The sequence below is a fragment of the Tupaia chinensis genome, unplaced genomic scaffold (assembly GCF_000334495.1).
Source record: "Tupaia chinensis unplaced genomic scaffold, TupChi_1.0 Scaffold147417_1, whole genome shotgun sequence".
NCBI classification, from domain to species: domain Eukaryota; kingdom Metazoa; phylum Chordata; class Mammalia; order Scandentia; family Tupaiidae; genus Tupaia; species Tupaia belangeri.
In genome coordinates this window covers 200,821-219,508 of record NW_006207268.1, presented here as the reverse complement: position 1 = coordinate 219,508, position 18,688 = coordinate 200,821, and the positions used below count along the sequence as shown (strand labels likewise).

Here is an 18,688-nt window from a genome sequence, read left to right as displayed (position 1 = left end):
GACCATGGAGAGAGACACAGGGGGGGGGGGGAGTGAGAAAGCAGGCCACCGTGTCTGGGACTCAAACCATGGTTGGCCATGTGGGAGTGTCCAACACCTTAACAACCATGCCATCTGCTGGCCCCAGTCTTCATAAGTAAAACTTAGAACCAGTGCTGTTAAGAGCAGAGTGATAGAGAATGTTGACTGATCATTGGGAAAGGAAAGAAGAGAGGACATCAAGGGCGTAAGGATACATAAAAGTTGTAGGTTTAATGGATGTGAATAACAGTAGGATTGAAGGATCAGTGGATGTTAAGGTCCTAGAAAGAGTAAGCTATTAATAGAATGTTTGATGATAGTCATTGAGAAGAATGTAGAGTGTTGAAATTGTGGAAAGATTGCAGTTATTACTATGATAATGTGGTGACAGAAATAAGAGGATTAGACAGGGTAGAGGACAAGATTATCAGGGAAGAACCAAAGGAATTCTAATTTAATGCGTTTTAATTTTTCAGGGGAAAAAAGGGTTTAATTACTAAACGGCACATGTACTCAGAGAAAACAAACCACTCCCACCATGCTGCAATCTTTCTTTTTTTTCCCATTTCTCCTTCCTATCCCTTTTAATCCCTTTCAATACAAGCACAGTGTTTTTTCTTTTTTCTTTCTTTCTTTCTTTTTTTTTTTAAGAGGTTTTGTCATAGCAGGCATGCACTCTCCAGAGAGAGACAGAAAACTGGAAAGTAAGAAATCACTTCCCAGGGGGATTGCACACTCTGCAGTCCCTTCTCCTTCAGTATCCTCTCATGAATTTAGGGCATGTATGCACACATGCCTTGTGTGATTTTAAAGCCACTAGGTCTGGGACTTGAGTTGTGGTCTGCCACAGGAAGTCCAGCACCTTAACCACTACACCACCATACTGGCCCCAGCGCAGTATGTTTTTTAAGCTTACAAGATTGAAACCATGGTCGACCATGTGGGATCTAGCTCCCTTAACCACTAGGCTGTGGGGCCAGCCTTGATATCTGAAAATTATTTATTCATACTATATTAAAGACAGTTGGAATTTAACTCTCTTAAACTACCTCAACCCGATTCACATTCTCTGATATAAACTATGCTATATTAGTAATTTAATTTTTTTTAATGACTGTTAACAATTTCTACAGGTGAATCATGTCTGTACCATGATTACACTTCCTTTTTAGTACCTCCCACCACCCTTAGGGTTAATAAATGGTTCTTTATTTTGTTTGGCTTTACTTCTTTTTCTAAATAGCTATGAAGTATTTTTTTTTTCTCTAAATCTCCAGGATTCAGAAATAACTCTCTGGCAAAGATGCCTAATTTTCTAGATCTGTTCAATATGCTAGATCTCTGAAAGGTTTTAAGATCTTTTTTTCTTGGGATTCTGAAGCTTCACAGTGATGTATCTTGATGTGAATATCTTTCATTCTTTATGGTGTGTACTCTTAGCACTTTCACTTTGAAAGCTTATGTGCTAAATTTTCTGAAAAATTTTCTCGACTTTCTTTTTTTCCTTTATGAGAGAGAGAGGAAGACAGAGAGGAAAAGAGAGTTAGAGATAAGTATTTCTGAAAAGATCTTCCCCATGTCACGGTCTTCCTGCCACAGCCTCCCAACAAGTTTATTAAGCTATATTATAGTGCCTTAGAATATACTATCAGTATATATTTTCTTACCTTTATACTTTCTTTTCCCTGTAATTACTGTGTTCTCTCCTCCTATAATCTAATGATTTACCTCACAAAGCCAAATTTGAGCAGTTCTGAGCCTTTCTAATCTTCCTGCTACCTTTCACTTAGGTAAAATTGGTCACCTCCTTCTTTTGTGTCATGTATATTGTATATGCCACTCTATTGTCTATTTATTTACATGTTCATTTCCCTACCAAAACTATAAACAGTTTAAGAGCTGGTCCCTTGATCTAGTGGTTAAGAGATCTGGATCCCATTTAACCAACCACACTGTTTTGGCCTTCGCAGCTCAAAAACATGCCAAGCATATATCTATTCATACCCAGACTCCTGACAGGATGGAGAAATGGAGAAGGGATTGTAGCATGCCTATGCCCAATTGAGGGGTGCTTTCTCCCTCTCTCTACTCTCTCCCTCTCTCTCTGGTGAGCACACCTTCACTCTGGCTTATAAAGAAAACAAAACAAAAAACTATGAACAATTTGAGAATAAAACCATATGTTGCTTATCTTTATATCATCATCACAGAAGCTATTTATAGATATCACTGACTGTGTATCTCAGTATAGAAGTTCACTGAGTATTAATTGAACGAATGAAAGTAATTTATGTATGAATAATTTTAAAACTAAAAAACTGTTTTCCTTAGCCTTTTTTTAACCTTAGCATACCCCATGCTAAGGGACATGACACAACTTCGGTTGACAAAATGATTTTGATGTAGATTTCCAAATAGGTATGCATCAGAATCTGAAAGGAGATGGCATATATAATTTGAAAGTGTCTTTCTCATTACCCACTTCCACCATTCTACACACAACCAAATCTGATTTAGTTCCCCATTCTTCACCCGTTATTTGATAATCACAGCTCTAAAGAATTTGGCTTTCTTATACCTTTCTCATCTTTAAAGTAATATTGAATTATTTAGGAAAAAAGAAAGGAGTTACAAACCAAGGCTATGTTTTTACCTTTATTGGTTTTCTTTGTGTCTTTATATGGCTTTGAGTTACTGTCTGCTTTTTTTTTCTCTTTTCAGAAAGGTTTTTGCTATAGGGCACATGTGCTTACCAGACAGACAGAGAGAGACAGAGAGACAGAAAGCGAGAAATCACCCCCCAGGGGGGGATGGCCACACCACAGTCCCTTCTCCTCTCAGGATCTTGGGCATGCATGCACACGCGCCTGGCGTGAGTTTAAGCTACTGGGTCCGGGACTCGAACCGTGGTCAACTATGTGGGAGTCCAGCGACATAGCTATTACGCTAACTGCTGGTCCCGAGTTACTATCTATTGATAGTATTCTTTTATTTCAACCTAAAGGACTTACCATTTCTTGGAGAATAGGATCACTAAAGTAGGTCCCTTTGTTTTTGTTTGTTTGAACAATATCTTAACTTTTCCTGTGAGGTTGTTTTTTTTGAACAATAGTTTTGCTGGATATAAAAGTCTTAGCTGCCAATTATTTATTTATTTTTATTATTTCTTTTAGTTTGCTATAGGTTGTACACTTGCTGCAGAGAGCGAGAGATGGTGAGGTAGAAAGTGAGAAGTCATCCCTCTAGGAGGGAAGCCATACCACAATCCCTTCTCTTCCTTTGTCTTCTTGGGATTTTGGATCTGCGTACACACATTCTTGGCATGATTTTTAAGTAGCAGGGTCTGGGGCTTTAACCAAGTAGCCAGCCATGTGGGATCCCATGCTCTAACTTCTATACCACATGCTTGGCCCTTCATCACATAAGACTGATTCAACATCTCATCTTTTTCTGTTTACTTTTAGGCCTTACAGAGACTTTAGCCATGCTATTAGGATTACCCCACAGGTTTCTCTTTGATTCCAAATTCTAGTTTATAATATGACAAAATGAAACACAAGTTGGAACAGTCTGTTAGTACTGCCAATAAGTATCTAGCTAAAATCATGTTGCTCAGTGTTTTTGGTAGTGGTTTATCTATTTTCACAATTTGTTGTCCCTAGAGTTTGAGATTATTTACAACATGCTCTTACCGTATAGAACTGGCCTGCTTCATCTGGACAGTTGCCAGCAAACCAGCAGTCACATTTGTACTATAAATGGTAAACATCAGTGGAATCTTCTTATGTAGAAACATCAATCTGTTTGGCACTTTGCTTTTTCAGATATGGATACTCCCCAACTTTACCATGTTGCAAAAGCAATACATACTCAGTAAAAACTATAATAAACCCATCATAAGTCAAGGGACTTAGTAGTTTCAATTTAGGATGAATTTTTGATTTAGGGTTCTGTTTTGTTTTAAGAGAGCTTTTGCTATAGGGTATGTGTGCTCGCCAGAGAGACAGAAAGCAAAAAATCACGCCTCAGAGGGGATGGCCATGCCACAATCCCTTTTCCATTGTCCTCTCAGGATTTTGAGCATGCATGCACATGCACCCAGTGTGAGTTTTAAGCCACTAGGTCTGGGACTCGAACCATAGTCAACCACATGGGAGTCCAGCAACATAACCATTACACCATCTGCTAGTCGTGACTTCTGATCTTTTTAACTTGGGACGGAATGTATACCCATCATAAGCTGAGAAGCATCTGTACTGTATCCTAGATTTACTTACCCAAATCACTCTGGATGTTAGAAGTTAAAGCGGGATTGGAGTTATAAATAGTGATAAAAGTATCTCTAGATCACACCCACTCTCTCCTTCATGTTGTAAAGAAAATGATATTCTCAGAAAACAATGCAAGATATTAAAAAATGAGAACTTTATACTCTATGTGTTTTTCAAGCATGGGGCCAGGACTCAAACCAGAGACTTCAGCCATGCGACACAGATCTGTAGACTCTGTGGGATCTGGCTCCCTTAACCACTAGGTTATGGAGGCTGGCTCTATTTGCTGATCTTAAAATAATTACATTCTCCTCTTCTCCTTTCTTGATAAATGTTCTCTCTCATATTATTTATGGATCAGAGAGAAGAAATAAGGTAGGAATCCCTAGGTTCACATGCTCATTGACTTAGATACATTTTTCTGATTCTTTCCTTCACAGGTTGGTTATAAGGCCTTCTGGTACATTGTGTTTTGACTCTTTTTTTTCAAAGCTATGGTTTCTGTTTTTGTTTTTTGTTTGTTCAGTTTTTTAAGTTTTTGCCAGAGAGCATATGTGCTTGCCTGAGAGAGAGACGGTGAGAGGGAAAGTGAGAAATCACTCCCTGAGGGGATGGCTATGCTATAATCCTTTCTCTTTCATTCTTCTGGCATTTGGACACACATGCACATGCATCTGGCATGATTTTTAAGCCATTAGGTCTGGGGCTCAAACCATGGTTGGCCACATGGAGTTCAGCACTTTAACCACCATACCACCTGCTGGTGCCTCTAGATTTTTAATAAGTATTTCCTATTCATTTGCATCAACTGGTTTTATAATCTAAAGTCAAAGGATTTTTATTACATATAGTAGGAACTTACATAATAAGATGCGTGAGTTCATAAATTAAGGTGGGTATATAAAAGAAGTAATTTATTACTGTATAGAGCCTAAACAGAAAAATATTATCTCTTTTCGTGGATGGCCTACAGAATTGTAAAAACCAAATAATGGAAAACTCTGTCATTAAAAAGTGTATTGGTTATAATATGTAGACATCAGTTTGTGGCTTGACAACTTATAAACTAAGTGTTTTTTTGTTTTGTTTTTTTTAGAGGTTTTTGCTATAGGGCGCATGCACTTGCCAGACAGACAAAGACAGAGAAGCAGAAAGTGAGAAATCACCCCCCAGGGGGATGCCCACGCCGCAGTCCCTTTTCCTCCATTCTTCTCTCAGGATCTTGGACACGTACGCACATGCGCCCGGTGTGAGTTTTAAGCCACCGGGTTCAGGACGCAAACCATGGTTGACTACGTGGGAGTCCGGCAACATAGCCATTACGCTAACTGCCGGTCCCCTTATAAACTAAGTTTTACAGGGACATAATAATAATTGTTAAAACCTTGTTTCCTGGGAAAGGATAGTGAAATGGTTATATCCATTGCTGGACTCCCATGTAGGCAACCACAGCTCTAGTCTTTGACTCAGTGACTTGAAACTCACGCCCGGTGTGTGTTCACATGTGCCCAAAATCCTGAGAAGAGAATGGATGAGAAGGGATTGTGGCATGGCCATGCCCCCTGGGGGTGTTTGATTTCTCACTTTCTATCTCTTATTTCTCCAGTGACTGCACACACCCTATAGTAAAGATCTCAGGGGGTTTTTAAAAAGAATGATTTTTTAATTTAACTTTATTTATTTATTTATTTAAATTTGACCACAGAGGAACAAAATGAGAGAGAAAGAGAGGGAAAGTGAGACAGCAAGCCCACCAGATTCAGGACTCAAACCACAGTTGGTCATTGGCCATGTGGGAGTCCAGCGCCCTTAACCACCACCACCTGATGGCCCTGCAAAAATCTCTTAAGAAAAAGAAACTTGTTTTCCCACACTGGCATTTTTTTTTTAATTGCCAGACGGTGTATCTACTCACCAGAGGGGTTAGAGTTGGAGGGGTAGGAGAATATCCCCCAATGGGATGTCATCCCACTGCAGTCCCTTCTCCATTTCTCTATCCTGTCATAATTTGGGGTACCCATGCACACAACCCAGCATGTTTTTCAAGTCACTAGGGCCAGGATTTTAACCTCAGTTAGCCATGTGGCATCTAACTCCCTTGACCATTAGGCTATGGAGCCAGCCCATATTTTTAATAGCTATGATATATTCTGCTACATAGATATAGTACAATATATTAAACTTGTCCCTGGTTTCTAGACATTAAAATTCTTGGCAATTTCCTCTCTCTTTTTTTGGCATAATAATAAATTTTTTTGTATAAAGTTTAATCTGAATTTCCCTCTTTCTCCAGACCTACTCAAGTAGCCACACTCACCAATCTCACTACCTGATAATACCCTTTTGATGATTAAATGACCTAATATTCATAAAGTACTTAGCACAATGTGGAGCACATTGTAAGTGCAAAACAATGCTATTAGCAGACCTTTCCCTGGCTCGTCAGTGGAATAGCAAAAATAAGAAGGTTTAAAATGGGTTCTTCGGGGACCAGCAGATGGCATAATGGTTACATCACTGGACTCCTGCATAGTGAACTGTGGTTCAAGCCCTGGACCTGGTGACTTAAAACTCATGCCAGGTCCATGTGTATAATACCTAAGAGGAGAATGGAGGAGAGGGGATTGCAGCATGGCCATCCCCTCTGGGGGGTTATTTCTCACTTTCTGTCTCTGTCAAGCATACACACCCTATGGGAAAAATCTCTCTCTGTTAAAAAAAAAAAGTCCTTCGAAACAAGCACTGGGGTCTTTTCGTAATAACGTAGTAAGTGATGGCTAATGAAAGAAGTGTTTGGAAGACTAAAGCTATGAGGGGCAAGGAGTTTCTGTGGTCATTCGTCTGTAATGGTTGTTCCAGTTCTGTATTCAGGGATACTTCAGGACTACCTTAGCTGCTGAATGTGTAAATATAAGTTTTGTTCATTTGAGTTAAAATATTTAAGTTTGTTGAAGTAATACACAATTGTACAGCATTACAAAAAACTCTCTTTAAAAAATAGTGTGGCCTTTGTGTATGTTATCTTTGTTTACTATATTTGTATTTCATATTTTTTGTGATATTTTATACAAGTGTGTGTCCAATGATGTCTTTTCTGTTTTCTTTCTTTTTTTTTCTTTTTTTTTTTTTAATTATCCTAGTCACGTGAACTGGAAATTTCAGTTTATTGGCGTGATTGGCGATCTCTGTGTGCTGTAAAATTTCTGAGGTTAGAAGATTTTTTAGACAACCAACGGCATGGCATGTGTCTCTATTTGGAACCACAGGGTACTTTATTTGCAGAGGTAATACATGTATTTTATTAAATGTGTGTAACTTCAATTGAAATTTTGTAGTATGATGTAGACATGGGCAGGGTATTAGGCTAAAAGAGAGAGACAACTTGAATTCTTGGCTCAACTCTGCCACCAAATAAGTATGTGACCTAGGTCTGTTTCTCATCTAAAAAATGAGGGCACTGGACTAAATTATATCCAAGATTCCAACTTGAACTTTCAAATCTTTTGAGTTTGTAAATTTCATGAACTGTACATTTAATTCTATTTTTATGTCAACTTAAATTTTCTTCACTGCAGGTTACCTTTTTCAATCCAGTTATTGAAAGAAGACCAAAACTCCAAAGACAAAAGAAAATTTTTTCAAAGCAACAAGGTAATTATTAAATTTCAGACAGAAATGTTTTATTGTTTTCTTAAATATAGAAAATCTATGTAATTGCTATTTTAAAAGTAATACCATCTATTTTGTGTGTATGTTTTTAGTTCATTCATTTTTAGCTTTACTAAGAAATGTTTCAAACATCTGTAGTGGAGAGACTGGTGCAATATACCATCACCTGTCTCCAACAACAATCTACTTGTAGCCAATTTTATTTTATCCATGTCCCATCCATTTATTACTTTGTCAGACTGAAGCACACTCACGCATTATATTGATTCATTCATAAATATTATATTATTAATAGCTTATATCCCTGAAAGATGAGGTTTCTTTTTAGAATCTTAACTATATTATCATTATTAGACTTAAAGAAAATAAGTAACAGTTCTGTATTTATTTTTAAAACTACATTTGCTATTTTGCACTAGCCTTTAATAACACATAGTTAAGGATTAGTTTTTTTAAGTGACAAATTTTATTTGTTCTTCATAAATTATAAGCTGATGAATATGAATTTTTAAATTATAGCTTTTGGTAATATCTGAAGTTATTTGTTCTGTTTTCTTTATTAACAATTTCCATAGGCAAAACATTTCTCAGAGCTCCTCAAATGAATATTAATATTGCCACTTGGGGAAGGCTAGTGAGAAGAGCTATTCCTACAGTAAATCATTCTGGCACCTTCAGCCCTCAGGCCCCTGTGCCTGCCACAGTGCCAGTGGTTGATGTTCGTATCCCAGAGCTAGCACCTCCAGCCAGGTATGTGCCTAAGATTTTTAAGCATTTCTATACCAAATAGTTGTGACATTCTTAATATTGATTACAGAAGGCATACTTAAAGTCTTGTTATTAATATGTATCATTTTAAAATTAGTGCTGTGTTTAAAAAATTAAATGGCTTTAATTTCGAAGCTATTTAAGCTTTATGTTTCTGATTACTGTTTTGGTGAATAACTTTACCTTCTATAAGTGATTCTACAGTAACCAAATTGGAGTTTGATCTTGAGCCTGAACCTCCTCCAGCCCCTCCACGTGCTTCTTCCCTTGGAGAAGTAGATGAATCTTCTGAATTAAGAGTTTTGGATACACCAGGACAGGCAAGGCATTTTAAACTTTGTATAATTTCTTTTCTCTAAATCAATTATCAGTAAAAGTGTTATAATGAATAAGCATAGATTTAGATAAAAAATTGCCTCTCTCCACTGTGTATATATGTTTCTTATGAATATTCTTATGTAATATCTCTTATGAATATTCTCTAGTACATTAGGCCAAGTTGAGAGGCGTTAACCAAGTTCTTAATGTTGGCATGCCATTGTCATTAGCCTCTGTATGCTTTTACAGGGCAGTAGAGATGGAACAGGCTGCTTAAACTAGGGGTATAGGAGCACAGTGTAACGTAGGATGGCTTACTGCCTGAAGCAGACTTCATCTTCTAACTTAGTGAATACCATGCTTCAGGAAATGATGATAGTATGTTCATGTTTCACACTTTTTAGTTAAGTATGATATTAAATTGATATCCAAAAAAAGAATAACCAGTATCTATTATAATATTTATATTGACATTTAAAATTTTCTCTTCAACTTTATCATTACCTAGTAAGTTATTTTCAGAATGTTTCTAGGACTTAATGAGTTTTTACTATTTTACAGGATTCAGAAACTGTTTTCGATATTGAGAATGACAGAAATAGTATACTTTCAAAATCCCAGTCTGAATGTGAGCCTGATATTCCTCAATCAGGACTAGAATATAGTGGTATTCAAGAACTTGAGGATAGAAGGTAAAGCATATATACAAAGTTTTGCTACTGTATGTTTGGTCTATATCTTATTACCTTGTTTTTCATTGAAATTATTATTTCCAGATCGCAGCAAAGGTTTCAATTTAATCTACAAGACTTCAGATGTTGTGCTGTCTTGGGAAGGGGTCATTTTGGGAAGGTAATATTTTAAAATTTTTTTTGTATGCATACAAATTTAATAACTCAAATGGAAAATAATTATTTTAATCTCATCTCAGGTACTTTTGGCTGAATATAAACACACAAATGAGATGTTTGCTATAAAAGCCTTAAAGAAAGGAGACATTGTGGCTCGAGACGAAGTAGACAGGTTAGTTTCTAAAATAATAAATTGTTTGGGCAGTCTCCACAATGTAGCAGTTAAGTGCAGTACATAGGGAGTTGGGCTTACTATGTTTGAATCCAAGCCCTGATAACTTGAAAAATATGCCAGACATATGTGTTTATATGCCCAAAATCCTAATGTGAGGAGAAATAGAGAGAACAGCATTATAGTGTGACTATGCTCCATTAGGTTCTCTTCCTGTTTCTCTCTCTCAGGGATGCACATACCCCCTTCGGCAGTTGTATGTATTAGAATTGTATGTGTCAAATAGGCCAGTTTTCATAGCATGTATAGCAAAACTAAGGCACATTTTATGATGTTAGAGTCATAATAGTTAAAAATTTGCTTATGTTAAAGGTTTAGTAATTCACAAAGATTGTTAACTTCAGCTTATTAAAAAAAAAAAAAAAAAACCTGTTTATTTTTAAATGTTTTTTTCTTACAGCCTGATGTGTGAAAAAAGAATTTTTGAAACTGTGAATAGTGTAAGGCATCCCTTTTTGGTGAACCTTTTTGCATGTTTCCAAACCAAAGAGCATGTTTGCTTTGTAATGGAATATGCTGCCGGTGGGGACCTAATGATGCACATACATACTGATGTCTTTTCTGAACCAAGAGCTGTGTGAGTATGCTTTAGACGTTTGTCAGAGTGTTTCCATGGCTGATTTCTTTTAGGAAAGAAAAAAGTTGTCTGTGAATTTTAGATTTTTTTTCCTTAATGGAAAATAGATCTGTGCAAGATATATTAGAATGTCTTAACTTTTTGCCAAAGCTTTTTGTATTTGTTTATTACTCTTTTGTCCATATTGAAACCTTCAAGGATTACCCTAAATCATGCTTGGTAATTTGGTTACCTAATTTAGGTTCATTTTAGTAAAGTTACTTCTTTTTTGTTATTAGCGATTTCTCCCTGGAGGATGCCATCCCAGATTATGACTTGAAGGACAGATTTATCCAAAGTACCTTTTTCAGTGGCAAAAAAAATACAGTAGAGTCTTTGTCATGTATTTGTATAAAATATTTGAATTTGCATTTTTAAAGGATAATTTAAAAGTATATATACCAAGTATTTGCTCTCTTGTATTTACAGTATTTTGGAAGGAATATAAAAGAAACATACATCCTCTAAAAAAAAAAAAAGAATAGAAAACAGGCTTTATACTCCAAAACCTTTTTGTAGTTTTTGGATTCAATAGTGTATGAAGATTTTGCTTATTCAGATACATAAAAATAATATTAAGCACTCATTTATGTAAGCTTTTATTTTCCCTGTTATTCTATCTACAGTTCTTAAATGTTAGACTTAGAACTTGAACCTAGGAACCTGTACTCTTAATAGACATAACCTGCTTGCTGGTTTTTACCACATTTGTATCTCCAGTCCTGCCCTCTTCTCTAAACTTCCAACTCTAATAGTACTCCTCAGGCAACTTTTGCATTTGTATGGTTAATAGGTATCTCAGCATCTCAAACTGAACTCCTGATTTTTTTTTTTTTTTCATTTCCCCTCCTACCTGACCCACCATTCCTCAGGCCTTCAGCTCTTCTAATCTTTTCCCATCTTACTAAAGAACAGTACTATCTGTCAGTTATTCAAGCCAGAAGGCAGAGAGTCCTCCTTGATCTGCTTTTGTCCTGTCTGCAAAATCTAGACCACTAGAAAGTCCAGTAAACTCTACCTTCAAAAATATCACAAATTATAAAAAACATAAATCAAGGCCAGCCCCATGACCTAGTGGTTAAGGGAGCCAGATCCCACGTGGCTAACTGTAGTTCAAATACCGGCCCCACAGGCTTGTGTATGCAATCTCAGTAGGATGGAGAAATGGGCAAGGGATTATGTTATGACCTCACCTCATGGGGAGGTGTTTTCTTCCCCTCTCTGGCTAATAAATAAATAAACAAATTTTTATTTATTTATTGTGGCCTTACTCTTAAGTTTTTAGTCCATGTCTATATTCTAATATAATAGCAATTGACATTTTGACTCCTTTATTTGATTCTTATAGCCACGTAAAGCAGATAGTAGTAGTCATCTCATAACTTTTAAGCTTTAGATGAGAAAACAGAGATTAGTTCTTTTTTTTTTTTTTTTGGAGAGGTTTTTGCTATAGGGCACGTGCGCTCACCAGACAGGCAGAGAGAGAGACATAGAGACAGAAAGCGAGAAATCACCCCCCCAGGGGGGGTGGCCATGCCGCAATCCCTTCTCCATTCTCCTCTCGGGATCTTGGGCACGCACGCACACAGGCCCAGCATGAGTTTAAGCCGCCGGGTCTGGGACTGGAACCATGGGACAAGTCCGGGACTTGTCGCTCGACTACATGGGAGTCCAGCGACGTAGGCATTACGCTAACTGCTGGTCCCCAGAGATTAATTCTTATGAGTAGAGAAGCATTCAAAAAAGAGACAAAAGCCAGAAAGCAGTAGAAGGCTACTAAGAATTCATTCCCTGAATGGGAAAATTAGAAACAGAGCATTTATTTATTTATTTATTTTTAAGAATTATTTTATTTAACTTTGTTAATTTATTTTCATTTGACCAAAGAGGGACAGAATGAGGGAGAGAAAATGAGAAAACAAGCCATCACATCTGGGACTCAGACCACAGTCGGCCATGTGGAAGTCCAGCACCCTTAACCACCACACCACCTGCAGGCCCTGAAACGGCATTTAAACCATGCCTAGTCTTGCTCTGGCTGCCATGGGAATTTGTTTTTGTTCTGTTAGGCTATTGTTTTTTGTTTTGTTTTTTTTTTTTGAGAGAGATTTTCACTGTAGGGCGTGTGCGCTCGCCAGACAGACAGAGAGAGACATAGAGACAGAAAGCGAGAAATCACCCCCCAGGGGGGATGGTCACGCCACAATCCCTTCTCCTCCATTCTCCTCTCAGGATCTTGGGCACGCACGCACACACGCCCGGCGTGAGTTTTAAGCCACTGGGTCCGGGACACGAACAGCGGTCGACTACGTGGGAGTCCAGCGACATAGCCATTACGCTAACTGCTGGTTCCCTGTTAGGCTATTGTTTTTATGAAGAAATATAAAATGGCAGTTTTGCTTTAGGAACTTTTGCTTTTGCTGAGAATAAACATGGTATACAAGTGAAACAGTTAAGCCCAGTGATAATGCAAAAAAATGAAATGCTGCATTACATACTCTAAATCTGAAATAATCATTTATAATCACTCAGGTCTCAGATGAAATGTCATATCTTTGCAGATCCTTTTCTGTGTATTCTGTCTAAAAGACTACCACATCTCTAGCCTCCAAATCAAATAATCCTATTTTTATCTTTGGGCCATTTTATTTCTACCTGAAATCATCTTAGGTATATATCTTTCACATTTGTGTTGTCTGTCCTACTTTACTGAAAGGGAAAACCATTTTTTCCTATTTGCCAGTGAAACATCTAGAAAAGAATAAGGCACATACTAGGCAATCAGTGAATATTTATTGACTGATACTATGGAATCAAAATACAGGTTTAGGGACCAGCAGGAGGCATGGTGATTATGGCTCTGGACTTCCACGTGACCAACCATAGTTTGAGTCCCAGCCCCAGTGGCTTGAAACTCATGCCAGGCACATGTGCACGTGTGCCCAAAATCCCAGGAGAATGGAGAAGGGATTGTGGCATGGCTATCCCTCTGGGGGGATGATTTCTTACTTCTTGTCACTATCTCTCCAGCAAGCAGATGCATTCTGTAGCAAAAATCTCTGGAAAAATAAGAGCAAAAATCAAAAACAAAACATACAAGTTTGGCATCCCTTATCCAAAATATTTGGGACCAGAAGTATTTCAGAGTTCAGATTTTTTTGGATTTTGGAATATTTGTATGTATATATAATGGGATATCTTGGGATAGGACCTGAGTCTGAACAGGAAATTAATATATGCTTATGTATCTTATACACAGAAACTAAAGGCAATTTTGTGCAGTATTTTCATATTGTAGCATTTTTACTGCAATCTGTCACCTGGAATTTTCCATTTCTGGCATCATGTTGGTGTTCAGAAAGTTTTGGCTTTGAAGCATTTTAGATTTCAAGCATAGATTTCAAATTTTCAGGTTGAATTGTGCAACCTCTAGTTCGGTTCCTAACTTTGATGTTTTCTACCTATGTGACTTGAGATCAATTATTTACTCTTTCTGAGCTTCATTTTCTTCTTCTGGAAATACTTACCTTAAGGCTTGATTTGAGCATTAAATAAGCTGATAAATCTAAATAACCAACACAATACCTGTCACATGGTAAGCATTCAGTGAATTATATATTTTTGGTAGTATATCAAATTTTTTTTATGTTGAGTATAATCAGGGCAGTCTGTCTACAAAGAAAGAAGCAAAGATAAATAAGGTATTTTATAATTGTTACAATATTGTTTGCCACCAAAATAAGTTTGCTAAAAAATTATATTTAAAAACAACCTTTTTTTTTTTAATGATTTTAGTATTATATTTGTTTTCATGAACTTCAGCCAAGTCTTTTAAGCTTCAGATAGGTTTATTATTTACTATCAAATGTATAATCAATAAACTATTTCTAAATAGTTCCATTTTTAAATTCTCCCATATTGTGGTCCCAGTTACATAAAATTAAGTGAACACAAAACATAGCTGTATTATTTACGTGTGAACATCAATGTACTCTAAAAGTTTGGAAGAACGTTCACCAAACTGATAATTATCTCTCTGGATGGCATTAGAGTTGAGGTGAGATGAATAGATGGATGAATCAAATAATATGCTTGGAGTGGGGAGTCTTTTGTATATTTTATAGAAAAACGTGCTCACATTATTTGTACAATTATGAATTGCTTCTCTGAATATGGACTTTTTATTTCTCACTAAAGACACAGATCTACATTTTAAACTTCATTTTTATTTATTTCCTTTTTCATTCAATAAGCTTGTGGTGTATCAGATACTGGGCTATGCATTTAGTATAAAAACTGTAAGACTGAATATTTTAAGCTGGGCCCAAGTTATTCTGAGATACTTACTTACCCCTATATCCAGCCTGTAGATACAGTCACCTGCCTGTCCCATGGGCAATTCAGAGTCAACATGTTTGATGCCAGACTCATTCCCCTTACAAAACTTTCACAGCTTCTGTATTTCTTTACATATTCATTCAATTAAGATGGAAATCTTCAGAGTCCTCTTGAGCCTTTACCACTCCTTTCTATTAATATACAGCTAATGAGACAGCACATCCTGTCATGCTAATTTTTAAGTTTTCCTTGAATTCATCTCTTTGCTCTTCTGTTGCCGCTAGTTTGGATATTATGATCTTTTCATCTGTAGTATCATAAAAGCCTTATCTGTTCTACTCTTCCTAGATCTCTATCTACATCTGTTCCAACCTTCATACTGCCATCAGAAAAACCTCTCTAACATAAATGTAATCATTCTCCCCTTATTAAAATGGCTTGATTCTTTATCACTAAGAAAAGAAATTTCACGGGACCAGCAGTTGGCATAATGGCTATGTCGCTAGACTTCTATGTTGTCAACTGTGGTTTGAGTCCCGGACCTGGTGCTTAAACTCATGTCGAGTGCATATGCATGCGTGCCCAAGCTCTCGAGAGGAGAATGGAGGAGAAGGGATTGCGGCATGGCCGTCTGCCCTGAGGCGTAATCTCTCGCTTTCTGTCTCTCTCTTTCTAGAGAGTGCACGCGCCCTATAGCAAAAACCCCCCTAAAGAAAAAAGAGAGAGAAGAAATTTCAGTATCTATAATAATGACATTTAGGGTCCTTCCCCTAAGCTCTAATCTGCTATTTCTTCCCTTTATACACCCATCCTTTACATCAGCCTTACCAGACTTCTTAAATATATTAGTTGTCAAATATGTTACGCCCTTAAAAAAAATGAATTATTTATTTATTTGGGACAGAGAGAGAGAAAAAGTGAGAAAGCAGGCTACCAGATGCAGGACTTGACCCACAGTTGGCCATGTGGGAATTTAGCGCCCTTAGCCACCATGCCACCTGCCGGCCCAGATGTTATACCTTTTATGTTCTGTTTCTTTTCCCTCTTAAAGGAATGCCCTATTACACATACACACACACACACAGACACACACACAAATTTGGTACCTATTATAGTATCCTTTTGTCCTTGTGGCATGTTGTAATTTTTCCTACAAAACCAGATCAAATATCCCCTCAGGTCCTCAGTAACTCTACCAAGCAGAGGTAATGGCTTCCATTCTCAAGAGTGTACTTTTCTCATTTTTAATTTCACCCCTAATATTCTAGCACAGTGTGTGGTACACAGTAAGGACTTAATATTTGTGAAACTAATTAATTACAGAATTCTGCTTTGAAGCATTAAAATATAAACTGAAATTTAAGAACAACAAAATTTATAAAACTTCTTTTGATTTAATTCTTCAAACAGATTTTATGCTGCTTGTGTAGTTCTTGGGTTGCAATATTTACATGAACACAAAATTGTTTATAGGTAAGTAATTTTCCATACTTTCTAATGGCTTGCTTTGGTGTGAATTAGGATTAAAGATAATTAAGATTTTTTGTGTATTATCAGCTTCTTAATTTTCTCCTTTGTATAGTAAGTGACCTTTAAAAAAATCAGACATCAGTTTTAAAGACATGTGATCAACACAATGATTATATAATGAACTTCTTGGTAACTAATCCTCTTCTCATTTCCTAATTAAATAATGAAATTATGAATTGACCTGTGAAGACATAGTTCACCAGTCATTCATCCTAGTGAATATTTTGTATTCAACCAGTTCACTGCAGAAATCTGTTACAGACCCGTGCTACTCAGAATGTGTCCATGGTGATCCAAGTAGTTCATGCCAGAGTAAAACATCACACTGGCTTCCCTCATTAAGTAGTCTTGTTGTCAGCTAAGTTAAACTGGGGACATAGCTGATTGATATATATATTGCCACAAGCTGCTTATCAAATTGCAGATCAGTAATGAAAAGCTCATGGCCAGCCCTCGTCTGTGGACCATACTTTAAATAGCACTGCTCTAGACTAGAAAAGTTCATTGGAGTAATTAACACTGCTCAAGATCAAGCAATTTATGGGAAGGCCAATCAGAATTAGCCTATAAATACTGGTTTACTCAAGCTTCTATCAGTGTTTTCAAGGTAAAGACTTAGATTTCTTTATGGTCCTATTTTACTTTTTTTGTTTTTTAAATATATATATTTGCTTATTATTGTGATTTTCAAGCCACCAGGTCTGGGTCTCAAACCATGATTGGCCATGTGGGAAATAATACCGTGCCACCTGCTGACTTGGCCGTGTTTTACTTAGAAAGTAAAGTACTTTTTTCTACCCTAATATGTAATTATTTGTTAGTATGGATGGATAGTTTTCTCTTTATTTTGAGTTATTCTTAAAAACCGTATTAGATAGAGCAATAAACTTAGAAAAGAAAGAAAAAGGGATGCTTGTGATATAGTATTTAAGTCTCAACTCATTAACTTGGAAAACTAATTCTTAAAATGATTATTTATTTACTTTTATTTAGTATTATTATTTTAAAATTTGCTATAGGGCATATGTGCTCACCAGAAAGAGATAGACAGACAGACAAAGTGAAAAGAAAGTCACCAACCAGTTCCAGGACTCACAGCCATGTGGGAGTCTAGCACCTTAAACAGCACACCACCTGCTGGCCCTGGAAAACTAATTGTTAATGAAGAGAAGGGACTTCTGTTGAAATGATTTTTTTACTGTGCTATCTAATGATTTTGTTTAATTTTGTATTTCTTCTTCCTGAACAGAGATTTGAAATTGGATAACTTACTGCTAGATACAGAGGGCTTTGTTAAAATTGCTGATTTTGGTCTTTGCAAAGAAGGTAACTGAGTGATTGAAAGTTTCTTTTCTAACAGATTACCATTCCTTGGTACTTGTAGTATTCAAGTTTGTATGTGGAAAACAACATGTAATTGAGATTATTTGTATCAGATACTATTGATTTAAATGCCTTTGCTTGTGAGAGTCTGCTTTTCACTGCTAGTTTTTGACTAGCAGCAATATGCTGATGACTCCCAAATGTGTTTCCTTTCCTGTGAGTTCCAAATGTGTATTTGTTTTCAGAGATTTATTTTTCTGTAGAGTGTATGTGCCTGCCGAAGAGTCAGAAAGATAGAAAGTGAAAAATCACCCCTTAGGGGGATGATCACACTGCAGTATCTGCTTCTCCGTTCTCATCTCTGAATTTTGTGCATGGATGTACATGCACCTGGCATGAGTTCCAAGCCATCAGGTCCAGGACTCAAACCACAGTCACCCATGTGGGAGTGCCTTAACCACTACACCACCTATTGCCCCTCCCAGTATGTTTTAGGAACCCTTCTGGTGTTTCCACATTATCTTGCTCTTACCATAGCATTCTAGAATATTGTGTGTGTGTGTGTGTGTGTGTGTGTGTTCCTCCAGTTTCCTATAAGCTTCTTAAAAAACTATGTCTTGGGGAACAAGCAGTTAGCGTAATGGCTATGTCGCTGGACTCCCACGTAGTCAACTGCAGTTTGTGCCCTGGACCCGGTGGCTTAAATTCACGCCAGGCGCGTGTGCGTGCGTGCCAAAGATCCCGAGAGGAG

General features: G+C 37.0%; 1 protein-coding gene across 3 annotated transcripts in view; it reads left to right on the top strand.

The window, feature by feature from the left end:
* The window catches only part of PKN2 (protein kinase N2), a 99,507-nt gene that overhangs the window by 69,993 nt on the left and 10,826 nt on the right, over window positions 1–18,688 (top strand). For all 3 annotated transcript variants that reach the window (XM_006169690.2, XM_006169689.2, XM_027768748.1), the window contains exons 9-18: window positions 7,433–7,576; window positions 7,868–7,943; window positions 8,537–8,711; window positions 8,923–9,049; window positions 9,609–9,739; window positions 9,824–9,899; window positions 9,979–10,070; window positions 10,531–10,707; window positions 16,495–16,557; window positions 17,864–17,940. In XM_006169690.2, the coding sequence (XP_006169752.1) occupies window positions 7,433–7,576; window positions 7,868–7,943; window positions 8,537–8,711; window positions 8,923–9,049; window positions 9,609–9,739; window positions 9,824–9,899; window positions 9,979–10,070; window positions 10,531–10,707; window positions 16,495–16,557; window positions 17,864–17,940 (1,138 nt within the window). The remainder of the gene's footprint in view (window positions 1–7,432; window positions 7,577–7,867; window positions 7,944–8,536; window positions 8,712–8,922; window positions 9,050–9,608; window positions 9,740–9,823; window positions 9,900–9,978; window positions 10,071–10,530; window positions 10,708–16,494; window positions 16,558–17,863; window positions 17,941–18,688) is intronic.